This window comes from Pogoniulus pusillus, chromosome 14 (assembly GCF_015220805.1).
Source record: "Pogoniulus pusillus isolate bPogPus1 chromosome 14, bPogPus1.pri, whole genome shotgun sequence".
Lineage (NCBI taxonomy): Eukaryota > Metazoa > Chordata > Aves > Piciformes > Lybiidae > Pogoniulus > Pogoniulus pusillus.
In genome coordinates, this window is record NC_087277.1 from 3,426,452 (window position 1) to 3,439,069 (window position 12,618).

Sequence of the window (12,618 nt, forward strand, 5' to 3'; positions counted from 1 at the left end):
CTCCTCAATTCAAGAGAGATGTTGAGGTACAGAAAGGTATCCAGAGAAGGGCAACAAAGCTGGTGAGAGGCCTGGAACACAAATCCTGTGAGGAGAGGCTGAGGGAGCTGGGGGTGTGCAGCCTGCAGAAGAGGAGGCTCAGGGCAGGCCTCATTGCTGTCTACAACTACCCGAAGGGAGGCTGTAGCCAGGTGGAGTTGGGCTCTTCTCCCAGGCAAGCACCAAGGGGACAGAGTCTCAAGTTGTGCCAGGGCAGGTCTAGGCTGGCTGTTAGGAGGAAGTTGTTGGCAGAGAGAATGATTGGCATTGGAATGGGCTGCCCAGGGAGGTGTTGAAGCAAAGCCTGGATGAGGCACTTAGTGCCATGGTCTGGTTGATTGTCTAGGGCTGGGTGCTAGGTTGGCCTGGATGATCTTGGAGGTCTCTTCCAACCTGCTTGATTCTATGATTCTTTGTGCCTGTGTTGTGTATTACAAAGCTAGCTGATGCTCAGCCTGTTCTGCATGTTGTGGGTAACTTTGTGCTCTCTTTACTGCCAGGCTCTTCTCTTACAAGAGACAAGAGGCGGCATCGCTCTCACAAGTTCCTGCGGCTGCGGGTGGGGAAACCCATGAGGAAGACATTTGTTTCGCAAGCAAGCGCTACAATGCAGCAGTATGCACAGAGGGATAAAAAGCATGAGTATTGGTTTGCTGTTCCCCAAGAAAGGTAAGAAGGAGAAAGACCATAGAATTCAACACTACCTGATAGATATTCTAGCTGCTTTGGGTGTTTTTTTAATGTACCATGCTAAATCTTTCAGTGATGGTGCCTGTAAAGCAACAAAACCAGTCAACAGCTGAACCACAGGAGCATGCAGCTTGGCAAAGCCCCTCGGGATCACCAAGACTAACCTAGATCCCTACTCTACAAGATTCACCTTAAACCACACCCTAAGCACCACATCCAGACTACTCTTAAACACATCCAGGCTGGGTGACTCCACCTCTCTGGGCAGCTCATTCCACTCCCTGACCATTCTCTCCAAGAAAAACTCTTTTTCCTAATGTCCAATCTAAACCTCCCCAGCCTCAGCTTGAGGCCCTTCCCCCTTGTTCTGTCTCCAGCTACCTGTGAGCAGAGCCCAGCAGCAGCCTCTCCACAATGTCCCTTCAAGTAGTTGTAGACAGCAATGAGGTCTCCCCTCAGCCTCCTCTGTTTCACACTAACCATCCCCAGCTCCCTCAATCACTCCTCATAAGATTTATTCTCCAGGCCCTTCCCCAGCTTTGTTGCCCTCCTCTGGACCCACTGCAGCAGCTCCACATCTCTCTTGTACTGCGGTGCCCGAAACTGAACACAACACTGAAGGTGTGGCCTCATCAAAGTATAAAGGGGACGATCACCTCCCTGCTCCTGTTGGCCGTAGCATTTTCAGTGCAAGCCAGGATGCCATTGGCCTTCTTGACCACCTGGGCACACTGCTGGCTCACATTCAGCTGCCTATTACAGCCCCCAGATCCCTTTCTTCCAGGCAGCTCTCCAGCCACACTGCCCAAGCCTGTAGCATTGCCTGGGACATCGATTGGGCCTGTACAGTAGTGTTGCTGAGGACATTGATTGGCTTGTACTTAACATTGCCATAGTGAAGTTTTACTGATTTACTTCAGTTACTTGCAGAGGCAGACAGTGGTTTCTCATGTTGCTATTTAGGCTTGTGTCTGTAGCAAGTGAGTCATGAAGGGAAGCTTCAAGCAAGAGGTGTCTGGTAAAGGAAGTGAGTTCAGCAACAAAGTTTCTATTGGCGTGACATGAGCTTCCTGTTATTTGGAGCCTTTCTGGAAAACCATTTCTCTGCTTCTTAAAGCTCTGACTTCAGAAGACCTGGCTGAGGTTCTGAAGGGAGGCTGTAGTCAGGTGGGGTGGAGGTTGGTCTCTTCTCCCAGGCAAGCAGCAACAGAACAAGGGGACACAGTCTCAAGTTGTGCTGGGGGAGGTCTTGGCTGGATGTGAAGAGGAGGTTCCTGCCAGAGAGAGTGATTGGCATTGGAATGGGCTGCCCAGGGAGGTGGTGGAGTCACCATCCCTGCAGGTGTTGAAGCAAAGCCTGCATGAGGCACTTAGTGCCATAGTCTAGTTGATGGACAGGGCTGGGTGCTAGGATGGACTGCATGAGCTTGGAGGTCTCTTGTAACCTGGTTGTTTCTATGATTCCGTCTTTATGTATGCAACACAAAAATTCTTCCAGGAAACAAACATATCTGCTAGAAAAATGACCTCAAGTTTGTTGCAGTAATTCAAAGCCATGAAATGTTCATGCCCGCTCACTGCTAAAGCCTTGGATTCTGAAATGATCTTCACTGCTAGGAAACTGTGGCTGATTTTCCAGTTGAATGTGACTTTTTGGGGATGTTGCAGCTGGTTCTATCCTTGACAGAAGCAGGGAGGGAAAAAAGAGTTAACAGAAACTTCTCAGCTGTCATCTTGTACAATGATCAGGTGCTTTTTCCATCTTCTCTTTTGAGCTGGATGGCATAGAATGTTCACTTGGGGCATTGCAGTTGAGGACAGATGTGGCTCAATTGTCTAGAGTCCAGAGGAAAGCAGCAAGACTAATTAATGTCTAGAAAAAGGGGAGGTTGTGGCCAGGAGGAGGTTGCCCTCTTCTCTCAGGTGGCCAGCACCAGAACAAGAGGACACAGCCTCAGGCTGCGCCAGGGGAGATTAGGCTGGAGGTGAGGAGAAAGTTCTTCCCTGAGAGAGTCATTGGGCACTGGAATGGGCTGCCCGGGGAGGTGGTGGAGTCGCCGTCCCTGGAGCTGTTCAAGGCAGGATTGGACGTGGCACTTGGTGCCATGGTCTAGCCTTGAGCTCTGTGGTAAAGGGTTGGACTTGATGATCTGTGAGGTCTCTTCCAACCTTGGTGATACTGTGGTACTGTGAAAGTGTAATATATAAAGGAAAATTAGAAGTAGGACTCTTTAAAGGAGAAAAAGTTGATTACAGGCATAAAATATTTTCCTACTGAAGAGCTGACTTCATCAAGAAAAGCAGTTGCATTTTTTTCATGTCCACTGTGAAAGGAGGTAATGGGCTGAAGTTACATCAAAATATTAGAGTTTTTCAACAGGGATAATTGATTCTATGCTAGCACATTATTAACCTGCTTTTAAACATCACCCTCATGACCTCTAACTGATGGAGATCATGCAAATTCTCAAATCAAATCTGTCATCCTGATTCCATTATAGCTAATTCTGTCTGGTCCAGGTGACCTCTTGTGGTTATAGTCAACTGTAGGCAGTGATATCTGAGTCAGCTGATTGAAATATTTGCTGCCCCTTTGGTTCATTTTCTGATACAGCAGAATAAGTCCTTCTCTTCAGCATAAAGCAGGATTTATCACCTGTTTCAAAAGTAGTTCTTAACATGCAGTTTATAAGTAATCTCCTTGCAAATTAATCCATCTGTGATGGGTTTCTCTAAGTGCATTTTGAGAGACTTTGCTGCTCTGTATTCTCTTGCTGTTCTTCCTATTTAGTTTTGCAGGGATTTAGTAAGTAGAGGGGGGAAAAATCCAAGTATTGTTCTTCATGTTAATCCAGGGTCACAGTAGCAAATATTTCTGAAGAAGGACACTGGGAGTAGTTCAGACTCTTGGTAATCAGAGCTATAAAGCTGTAGATCTGAAGCTCTCTTTTCCATGATGAAGTTCTAGCAGCTTCATTGCTTGTCCTTTTTCTGAATGCTTCATCTGTCCACCTACAGGGAATGCTTAAACAGTCTAAACTGACATCTGTTAGGGTTGTAAATAACTTCTGGGGATTTGGGCATTTTGTTCTTGCAGACTGGAAGACTGTACCATTTGTGGCAGATAAAAGAAGGTGACTTTGACTCTTGATACTTACTACTGTAACTGCAGTACTGGCCTCCATAGTTTGTTTTAGCACTCTCTATGCACACTTGCAGCATTTTTTTCCTCCTGTCTGTAGTAATCCATAGAAACAACCAGGTTGGGAGAGACCTCCAAGATCATGCAGTCCAACCTAGCACCCAGACCTGTCCAGTCAACAAGACCATGGCACTAAGTGCCTCATCCAGGCTTTGCTTCAACACCTCCAGGGACAGCAACTACACCACCTCCCTGGGCAGCCCATTCCAATGCCAATCACTCTCTCTGGCAGGAACTTCCTTCTAACACCTGCCTCCCCTGGCACAGCTTGAGGCTGTGTCCCCTTGTTCTGTTGCTGGTTGCCTGGGAGAAGAGCCCAACCCTACCTGGCTACAGCCTCCCTTCAGGTAGTTGTAGACAGCAATGAGGTCTGCCCTGAGCCTCCTCTTCTGCAGGCTGCACACTCCCAGCTCCCTCAGCCTCTCCTCACAGGGCTGTGCTCCAGGCCCCTCACCAGCTTTGTTGCCCTTCTCTGGACATGTTCCAGTATCTCAACATCTCTCTTGAATTGAAGAGCCCAGAACTGGACACAGCACTCAAGGTGTGACCTGAGCAGTGCTGAGCACAGGGGCAGAAGAACCTCCCTTGTCCTGCTGGCCACACTGCTCCTGAGCCAGGCCAGGATGCCACTGGCTCTGCTGCCCACCTGGGCACACTGCTGCCTTACGTTCAGCTACTCTCTCCCAGCACCCCCAGGTCCCTTTCTTCCTGGCTGCTCTCAGCCACTCTGTGCCCAGCCTGTAGTGCTGCTTGGGGTTGTTGTGGCCAAAGTGCAGAACCCTGCCCTTGGCCTTGTTAAATCCCATCCCATTGGCCTCTGCCCACCCATCCAGCCTGGCCAGGTCCCTCTGCAGGGCTCTGCTACCCTCCAGCAGATCCACAGCTGCTCCTAGCTTGGTGTCATCTTCAAACTTACTGTTGCTATGCTCAATCCCCTCATCCAGATCATCAATAATGATCTTGAACAGGTCTGGGCCCAGCACTGATGCCTGGGACACACCACTAGTGCCAGCTGCCAGCTGGATGTGGCACCATTCACCACCACTCTCTAGGCCCAGCTCTCCAGCCAGTTCTTGACCCATTTCAGAGTGAATTCTCAGTTTGTATCATTCTGGTTGCATGTCTTAGGAGCTTTCACCTATTCTTCAGGAGCAGGGAAAGAAGACACACAAGACATATTTTAATTCCAGTTTCATTTGTGGTTTATTTGTAGCTCTTTAAACAAAACAAACAAATCTTAGTATTTTATTTTGGATTTTTTTTCAGTTCCAAGTTTCCCACAGGACAGAAAAGTGGTTGAAGGAGTACACTTGTATGTGAAAACACAGCTAATAAATTGGCAACTAATCACCTGCTTTTCTACCATTGTTTGCTTCATATAATTAATAGGGGAAAGAAAATGCTGGAGGTTTTTTTTCAGATGCATCTCTAGTGGCTAGTAAAACATAAAAGAGCAAACATTGTCTTTCTGAGTTTATATACTTCATCATTATGAGGCAAGAGATCCCAAACTTACTTTCTTTTTCCTCTCTGTATCATTACTTGACTTCTAGGACAGATCACTTGTATGTCTTCTTTATCCAGTGGAGTCCAGAGATATATGCAGAAGACACTGGGGAGTCTCTTCGGGAGCCTGGATTTATAGTGGTAAAAAAGAAGGAAGAGCCTGAAGCTAATGAAGAATCTACTACTGATACTGCTGAAGATGCTGCTAAAGAGTGGGAGGTAAGGAAGAGCAAGATCTTTTTTTCATTATCAATGTTTAGCTAGTGCTAAAAACTTTCCAATAAAAAAATTACCTTATTAAGTCTGCTTATTATGATTACTACTGCTTAATTTATGCCATCCTAGCATCAGGGCAGCATTTCACATCTTTTTGTATGGAGCAAATTCAACTCTTGAGTTTTTAAGTTAAAAAAGAGTGTGAGTAGAGCAAAGGAGATGCAACTTGGATGAAGCAGACTTAGGTTTCAGCCAAATAAACTGCCAGATTTTCTGATATTTATTATTCCTGTATCTAGATTGTTGAATACTTAGCAGTATAAGTCTCAAAAAGATGAGACAACAAAAAAGGGATAATTAATTTATTAAAGATATGGGGTTTTTTTCCAGTAATCAACTTCTCCATACATTAACATGCTGCTGCATGAGTTTTAGTAATACACTGTAACTATCTGCTCCTTATAACCAGTACATTTCTTCCATGTGAATCTGTGTCCACTGTGTTTCTATGGACACATCTTGACACGTTACTGTGGCTTCGTTCTGTAGTGTGCATACACAGCTAAAGCACTTGTAGTCCTGTGCATTCAACTGTCAGTCAAAAGTTTGATGATTCTTGTCATATATATTGAAGTATCCCATCAGCACTGTTTATCTTGAGTTTCAGGGCAGGAGTTGCAATCTCTTGACTTGAAAGACTTTTTGTTTCTTGTCTCCCCATCAGACAATAAAGCGTGTTGGGAAAAAAAAATGCACAAGTATAGACTAATACAAAGTGTGAGAGACATTTTAAAACCTGCAGTAGTTTTAATTGTGGGTAATAGTTTTCTGCTTAACTCCAGAAATCAGTGAGAGCAGAACTCTGACTTCAGACTTCTTATTTGCTTAGCTGAAGTATTAGGACCGTGGCTATAAAGCGTTGTCTCTGCAGCGTAGTGATTTTGCATGGAGCATTTTTGCTATGAGACATAAAAATGACTATCACAAAAGCATATCTTTTGACTCTTCACATTTTCAGTGTGTGTGTGTATATATATATGGATTCTGGTGTTGACTTTTGCTCAAAGCCTTTATAAATATTTGGTGTTTTACACCTTGGCCTTTTGGAAGAGAGGGATGAGTAGCAAGTGATCGGTGTTATGGTTTAAGGCACAGTATGTCTCTCATGAATTCACTTTGCACTTTCCTGTATTGACAAAATTTCCACAGAAAATAGTGTATATTTCTCTTCAGGATTGAGTGTTGGAACTTCTTAGGAGTTATTTCTGATGATACTGGAGGCAATCCTTGCAGGCCTTTTCTTACATGTATTAAAATCTGTGAGTTACTTCCTACAGAATGAGGTTCATGCCTTAAGCCTGAAGGGACATTGTAGCCAGGTGGAGGTTGGCCTCTTCTCCCAGGCAAGCAGCAATAGAACAAGGGGACACAGTCTCAAGTTGTGCTGGGGGAGGTCTAGGCTGGATGTTAGGAGGAAGTTGTTGGCAGAGAGAGTGATTGGCGTTGGAATGGGCTGCCCAGGGAGGTGGTGGAGGCACTGTCCCTGGAGGTCTTCAGGAAGAGGCTGGATGAGGCACTTAGTGCCATGGTCTAGTTGACTGGATAGGACTGAGTGCTAGGTTGGACTGGATGATCTTGGAGGTCTCTTCCAGCCTGGTTGATTCTATGATTTGGGTCTCCTGCAACAAAAAATGTAGGAGACCTCTTTCAAAAATATTGTTATTTCCATATGTGTTGTGTGAGAATTGTCAGTTTGGTTCTCTTCAGAATATCAAATAGTAATTTTCTGGATATAGAAGTTAGTGTGAAGCAGTGAGGTAGATCACTCTTTTATTTTTATAGTTAGGCAAGTAAAAGCAATATGCTAATGTGATCTTCTGTGCATTTTAACTTGGGTAGTGTAACTTCTTATGGCTGACTCCTAGCACAAACCTGAAAGCTGTGAAAAGCTAACTTTTTTGATCAGAAAAGTCTGACAGTACCAGATGGTTTGACCTGTCATCACATACAATTGCATTTTAGTGGCTTCTAACATATGTGCTGGAATCTATCAGTACATGCAGGGATCTGTAGCTGTTGTCATACCCGTTATTCCTGTTGAATTCCAGTCATCGTTTTCAGGCCATACATTTCCTTCCTTTAACACACCAAGTTTTTTCTGTCAGCTCTTGATCTTAAGGTAGCAGGTGAGCAGTATTGCTGAAACCTCTTTGTGGGTATTGGGATGAAAACCAGGCTGTCTTCTTCGGAATACAGCGATGGGAAAACTCAGAGTGGAAGAGAAACAGAAAGCAAAATGTTGATGTACAAACACAGTATGAAGCATTGGAATGGGCTGCTCAGGGAGGTGGTGGAGTTGCTGTCCCTGGAGGTGTTGAAGAAAAGACTGGATGGGGCACTTGGTGCCATGGTCTGGTTGACTGGCTAGGGCTGGGTGCTAAGTTGGACTGGATGATCTTGGAGGTCTCTTCCAACCTGGTTGATTCTATGAAGGTCATCTAGTACAACTCTCCCTGCAGTCAGCTGATAAGTGGAAGCTAGTGGAGCAGTTTACCTTCAAACTGGAGATGAATGGGTAACCTCAGGCATCTTTGATAGTGCTATGCTAACACATTCAGCTTTGTCATGGGAATATAAAGGGGTACTGTGGGTTTTTTTTCTCCTTTTATTGGGAAAGGAATTATGGAAAGAAGGAACAAGCTGAAGCAAAAGTCAGAAGATTAGCATAGAAAACAAGTAGTAGTTGGTTCATAAGTTTATAAAATGGATTAATGAATAGGACTGAACTTAATTCTAGTTTTGCATTAGCTTTTGCTTTCTTGTACCTGTATACAGAGTAGTCTCTCTCTTAGCCTTGTCCCTGTGATAATCCAGCTGACCTAGTGGTGAAGAGACCACGATTGCTGCTCTTAACATTAAACAATAGTTTGGTCATATATTTAAGTGCTTGAAGAATGGAATAGAATAGAATCAACCAGGTTGGAAGAGACCTCCAAGACCATCTGGTCCAACCTGTCACCCAGCCCTATCCAGTCAACTAGACCACGGCACTAAGTGCCTCAGCCAGTCTTTTCCTGAACACCTCTAGGGATGGTGACTCCACCACCTCCCTGGGCAGCCCATTCCAATGCCAATCGCTCTCTCTGACAACAACTTCCTCCTAACATCCAGCCTATACTTCCCCCGGCACACCTTGAGACTGTGTCCCCTTGTTCTGTTGCTGGTTGTCTGGCAGAAGAGACCAACCCCAGCTGGCTGCAAATGAATCAAATCCAGGGAATCCTTTAGCTGACTTTGTGTTACATGCTGCACACTTAATAGATAACTGATCTATGTGCCAAAACGAGGCATGAGTTGGTGCAATGACTTTCTCCAGATTCACTGAGTCACATTCTGGACTTGCATTTCTTAATCATTACCTTTTGGGTCTTCATATTCAGCTTATGTACAGTATCATACAGGTACACTACTTGTAGCAAGCAGTACACTGTAGTAACTCAGAAACTGAATTTCAGTTGGTTTGGAGATGTTGGTTAGGTCAAGCCACCAGCTGCAGGTAAAATCCTGCCTTCTCAAACTGGTGTTTTAATTAGACACTCAGTGCTTTAACATTAAGCAAACTAACTTCTGGAGGTCCTTGGAATTCTGTTTCTCTGTATTTGTAGAAACATGGATGACACAAATGGCACTTTGAAGATGTTTTCAGGTTTGGAGCAGTGGACATAGGATGCTGTAGTTCATTATTTGATCTTGGCTGTAAGCTGAATGTTTCTATATTGAAATAGACATTGCAGCTTCTGCATCTGCTGTCTTGAGGGGGGGTTTAATCATGTTTTCTCTGTAAACTAGCTCTCCTCACTTCAGCAGTCAGCTGCCAGTGAAGCAGCTGCTTGATGTGTATGGTCTAATCATAATGCTGTGTGACATGCTGGATAATAGTGGATTAGCTGAGAGGAAAGGAGGCCTGGAAGCTGTGGGCCTCTTGAATGAAACTTGTGCACAGTAGCGTGTGAACACCACAGTCCTCAGAATGCTTCTTGAAAGGTGATCTCTGTGACAGTATATTTGGTATCAAGCAGGGTGGTTGGTTGTTTGTACATCATCTGTTAAGAAATTGGATGTGTCACTAATTGGTGTGTTGCTGTACATCCATAAACATGTGCAGTAGGCTTTGCCCTTGTACTGAAGGATGAGTCTCTTGAACTCAGCAATGCTAGAAACGTTTCTGCTGGTTTATTGTGATTGAAGAAAGATTTTAGTGCCCATTAACCTAATGCAGTTCTTTTTGTGGAGACTGGCAACTTTTCTTATTGCTTTTACAGTTAACTTAAGGAAATAATTCAATTCATGCATGAGTTTTGGGTTTGGGGTTTTTTTGCTTTGTCCTTTTTGATTCCTCTACTTAATTTATTTGGAATTTATTTGTAGCTGAGAAGTGAGAATTCTGACATTTTCACTACTTGGAGCTGTCCTGTATTGGGAATTATGGCTGTGGGACTTTGACTAATGGCTATTTCATCTATCTATTAGTGAGAGCAGGAACAATGGCTCTAAGTCTTGAGGTAGAATTGTTCAGCTAAAAGTCTTGCAGTTTTAAGACTCTTTAATTGCTTTAAGTGTACCTGAGGGACCTGTAGTGAAGGGGAAAATGCTGTCTCTTTCTTATTACTTCATGTTTTTTTCCCCATAGCTGTTGAAAGGAAACAAAGAATGACTTCTCAATTTAGACTTCTTTTCTTATGCAAACATTACCAGCCAACTATGAGGCTGTGCCAGTCCAGTTATACTGAATACAGGAGGAGGTGGCTTTAGTACTGTCAGTGTTTGTAGCAGTAAAGGGGCAAGATACCAGACCTCAGTTAACTGTAATCATAGAAGCAGTTGGGTTGGAACAGACTTACAAGCTTGTCCAGTCAAACCTAGCACCCAGCCCTGTCCAATCAACTGGACCATGGCACATTGGCTTCAACTGCAACAACTTCTGCAGAGGTCCAGTGCTTCTAGACCAAATATTAGTTTTGCATAGGAGCTAGCACCTGATTTTAATGTGTTTATTTATTAACTGTTTTTCTTTCACCAAATAGGATTCCCTCCAAAGACAACAATTTAGGTGGAGTGAGCATCTAATTTAGAGGTGCCTTTTGAATTTTTCAGTTCTTGGCAACTTTTACCTAAAACAATACTATAAGAAATGGGACACCAAGCTAGGAGCAGGTGGGGATCTCTGGAGGGTAGGAGAGCCCTGCGGAGGGCCCTTGCCAGGCTGGATGGGTGGGCAGAGGCCAATGGGATGAGATTTAACAAGGCCAAGTGCAAGGTTCTGCACTTTGGCCACAACAACCCCAAGCAGCACTACAGGCTGGGGACAGAGTGCCTGAGAGCAGCCAGGCAGAGAGGGACCTGGGGGTGCTGGGAGACAGTAGCTGAAGATGATCCAGCAGTGTGCCCAGGTGGGCAGCAGAGCCAATGGCATCCTGGGCTGGCTCAGGAGCAGTGTGGCCAGTAAGACAAGGGAAGTCCTTCTGTCCCTGTGCTCAGCACTGCTCAGGCCACACCTTGAGTACTGTGTCCAGTTCTGGGCTCCTCAATTCAAGAGAGATGTTGAGGTGCTGAAACATGTCCAGAGAAGGGCAAGGAAGCTGGAGCACAGCCCTGTGAGGAGAGGCTGAGGGAGCTGGGGGTGTGCAGCCTGCAGCAGAGGAGGCTCAGGGCAGACCTCATTGCTGCCTGAAGGGAGGCTGTAGCCAGATGGGGTTGGTCTGTTCTGCCAGGCAACCAGCAACAGAACAAGGGGACCCAATCTCAAGCTGTGCCAGGGGAGGTCTAGTCTGGATGTTAGGAGGAAGTTGTTGGCAGAGAGAGTGATTGGCATTGGAATGGACTGCCCAGGGAGGTGGTGGAGTCACCATCCCTGGAGGTGTTCAAGCAAAGCCTGGATGAGGCACTTAGTGCCATGGTCTGGTTGATGGTCTAGGTCTGAGTGCTAGGTTGGACTGGCTGAGCTTGGAGGTCTCTTCCAGCCTGGCTGATTCTATGTTCTAAGATACAAGATACATGTCTCAAATCTCTAAAATGCTCTTCTAAATTTAGAAATACTGCAAGACTGTACCAGTTGATAATTCTGGAGTCCTCTTCTGTCATATTTTACTGGTGTGTGTTGAAACCTCACTGTTTTAAAATAAACACTACTTGAGGCAGCTTTCAGTGCTTCTGTTTTAGCTCTTTGGTGACAGGAGTCTTTATTATAAACTGTGAAACACGTACCTGCTAGATGTAATTAAATAGCAATCTCATCCCTTCAGAAATGCATTCTGACACGGAGATCAGCTCCTGACAGTGAAAGTAATGTCACTACTTAATAATTTGTTCTCAGGCAAATCAATATAACAGCATGAAAACAACCTTTCTTCTTGTCAGTCAAGTGCAGGTTATGAATTGCACTGAGGCACACAAGTGACACAGTCTGGTTCCTCTCATTTACTTCTCTCAGTTTTCAGGGCTGCTTCTGAAATGGGAGTGTTAAGTTATGAGAGTAATCTTATATTGTATACCTCCTATATAGTCATCTCAGGGGATGCTTTAGTGCTCATCTTCAGTTTTGTGGGTTTTGTCACAAAACCTGGTCACCTGCGTGACTGTTACGTGTGGAGTCAACAGCAAGCTCTAAATAAGCTAACTGTCCCCAGTATCCACCAGGATTAAACTCTCTCTTAAGAGGGAAGGAGCAGGGGAAATAAATCACACTTTACTAACATACCCCATCTTGAGTACTGTGTTCAGTTTTGGGCTCCTCAGTTGGAGAGAGACAGGGATCTGCTTGAGAGGGTCCAGTGGAGGGCTGTGAGGATGATAAGGGGATTGGAGCTCTGCCTGATGAGGTGAAGCTGAGGGACCTGGGGCTGTTTAGTCTGGAGAAGACTGAGAGAGGATTTAATCAATGTTTATCAATATCTGAGGGCTGGAGG

The 12,618-nt window shown here is 44.9% G+C and overlaps 1 protein-coding gene across 10 annotated transcripts in view; it reads left to right on the forward strand.

The window, feature by feature from the left end:
- The window catches only part of OXR1 (oxidation resistance 1), a 256,107-nt gene that overhangs the window by 221,962 nt on the left and 21,527 nt on the right, over positions 1–12,618 (forward strand). For all 10 annotated transcript variants that reach the window (XM_064154139.1, XM_064154136.1, XM_064154137.1 and 7 more), the window contains 2 exons: positions 540–708; positions 5,485–5,656. In XM_064154139.1, coding sequence (XP_064010209.1) covers positions 540–708; positions 5,485–5,656 — 341 coding nt within the window. The remainder of the gene's footprint in view (positions 1–539; positions 709–5,484; positions 5,657–12,618) is intronic.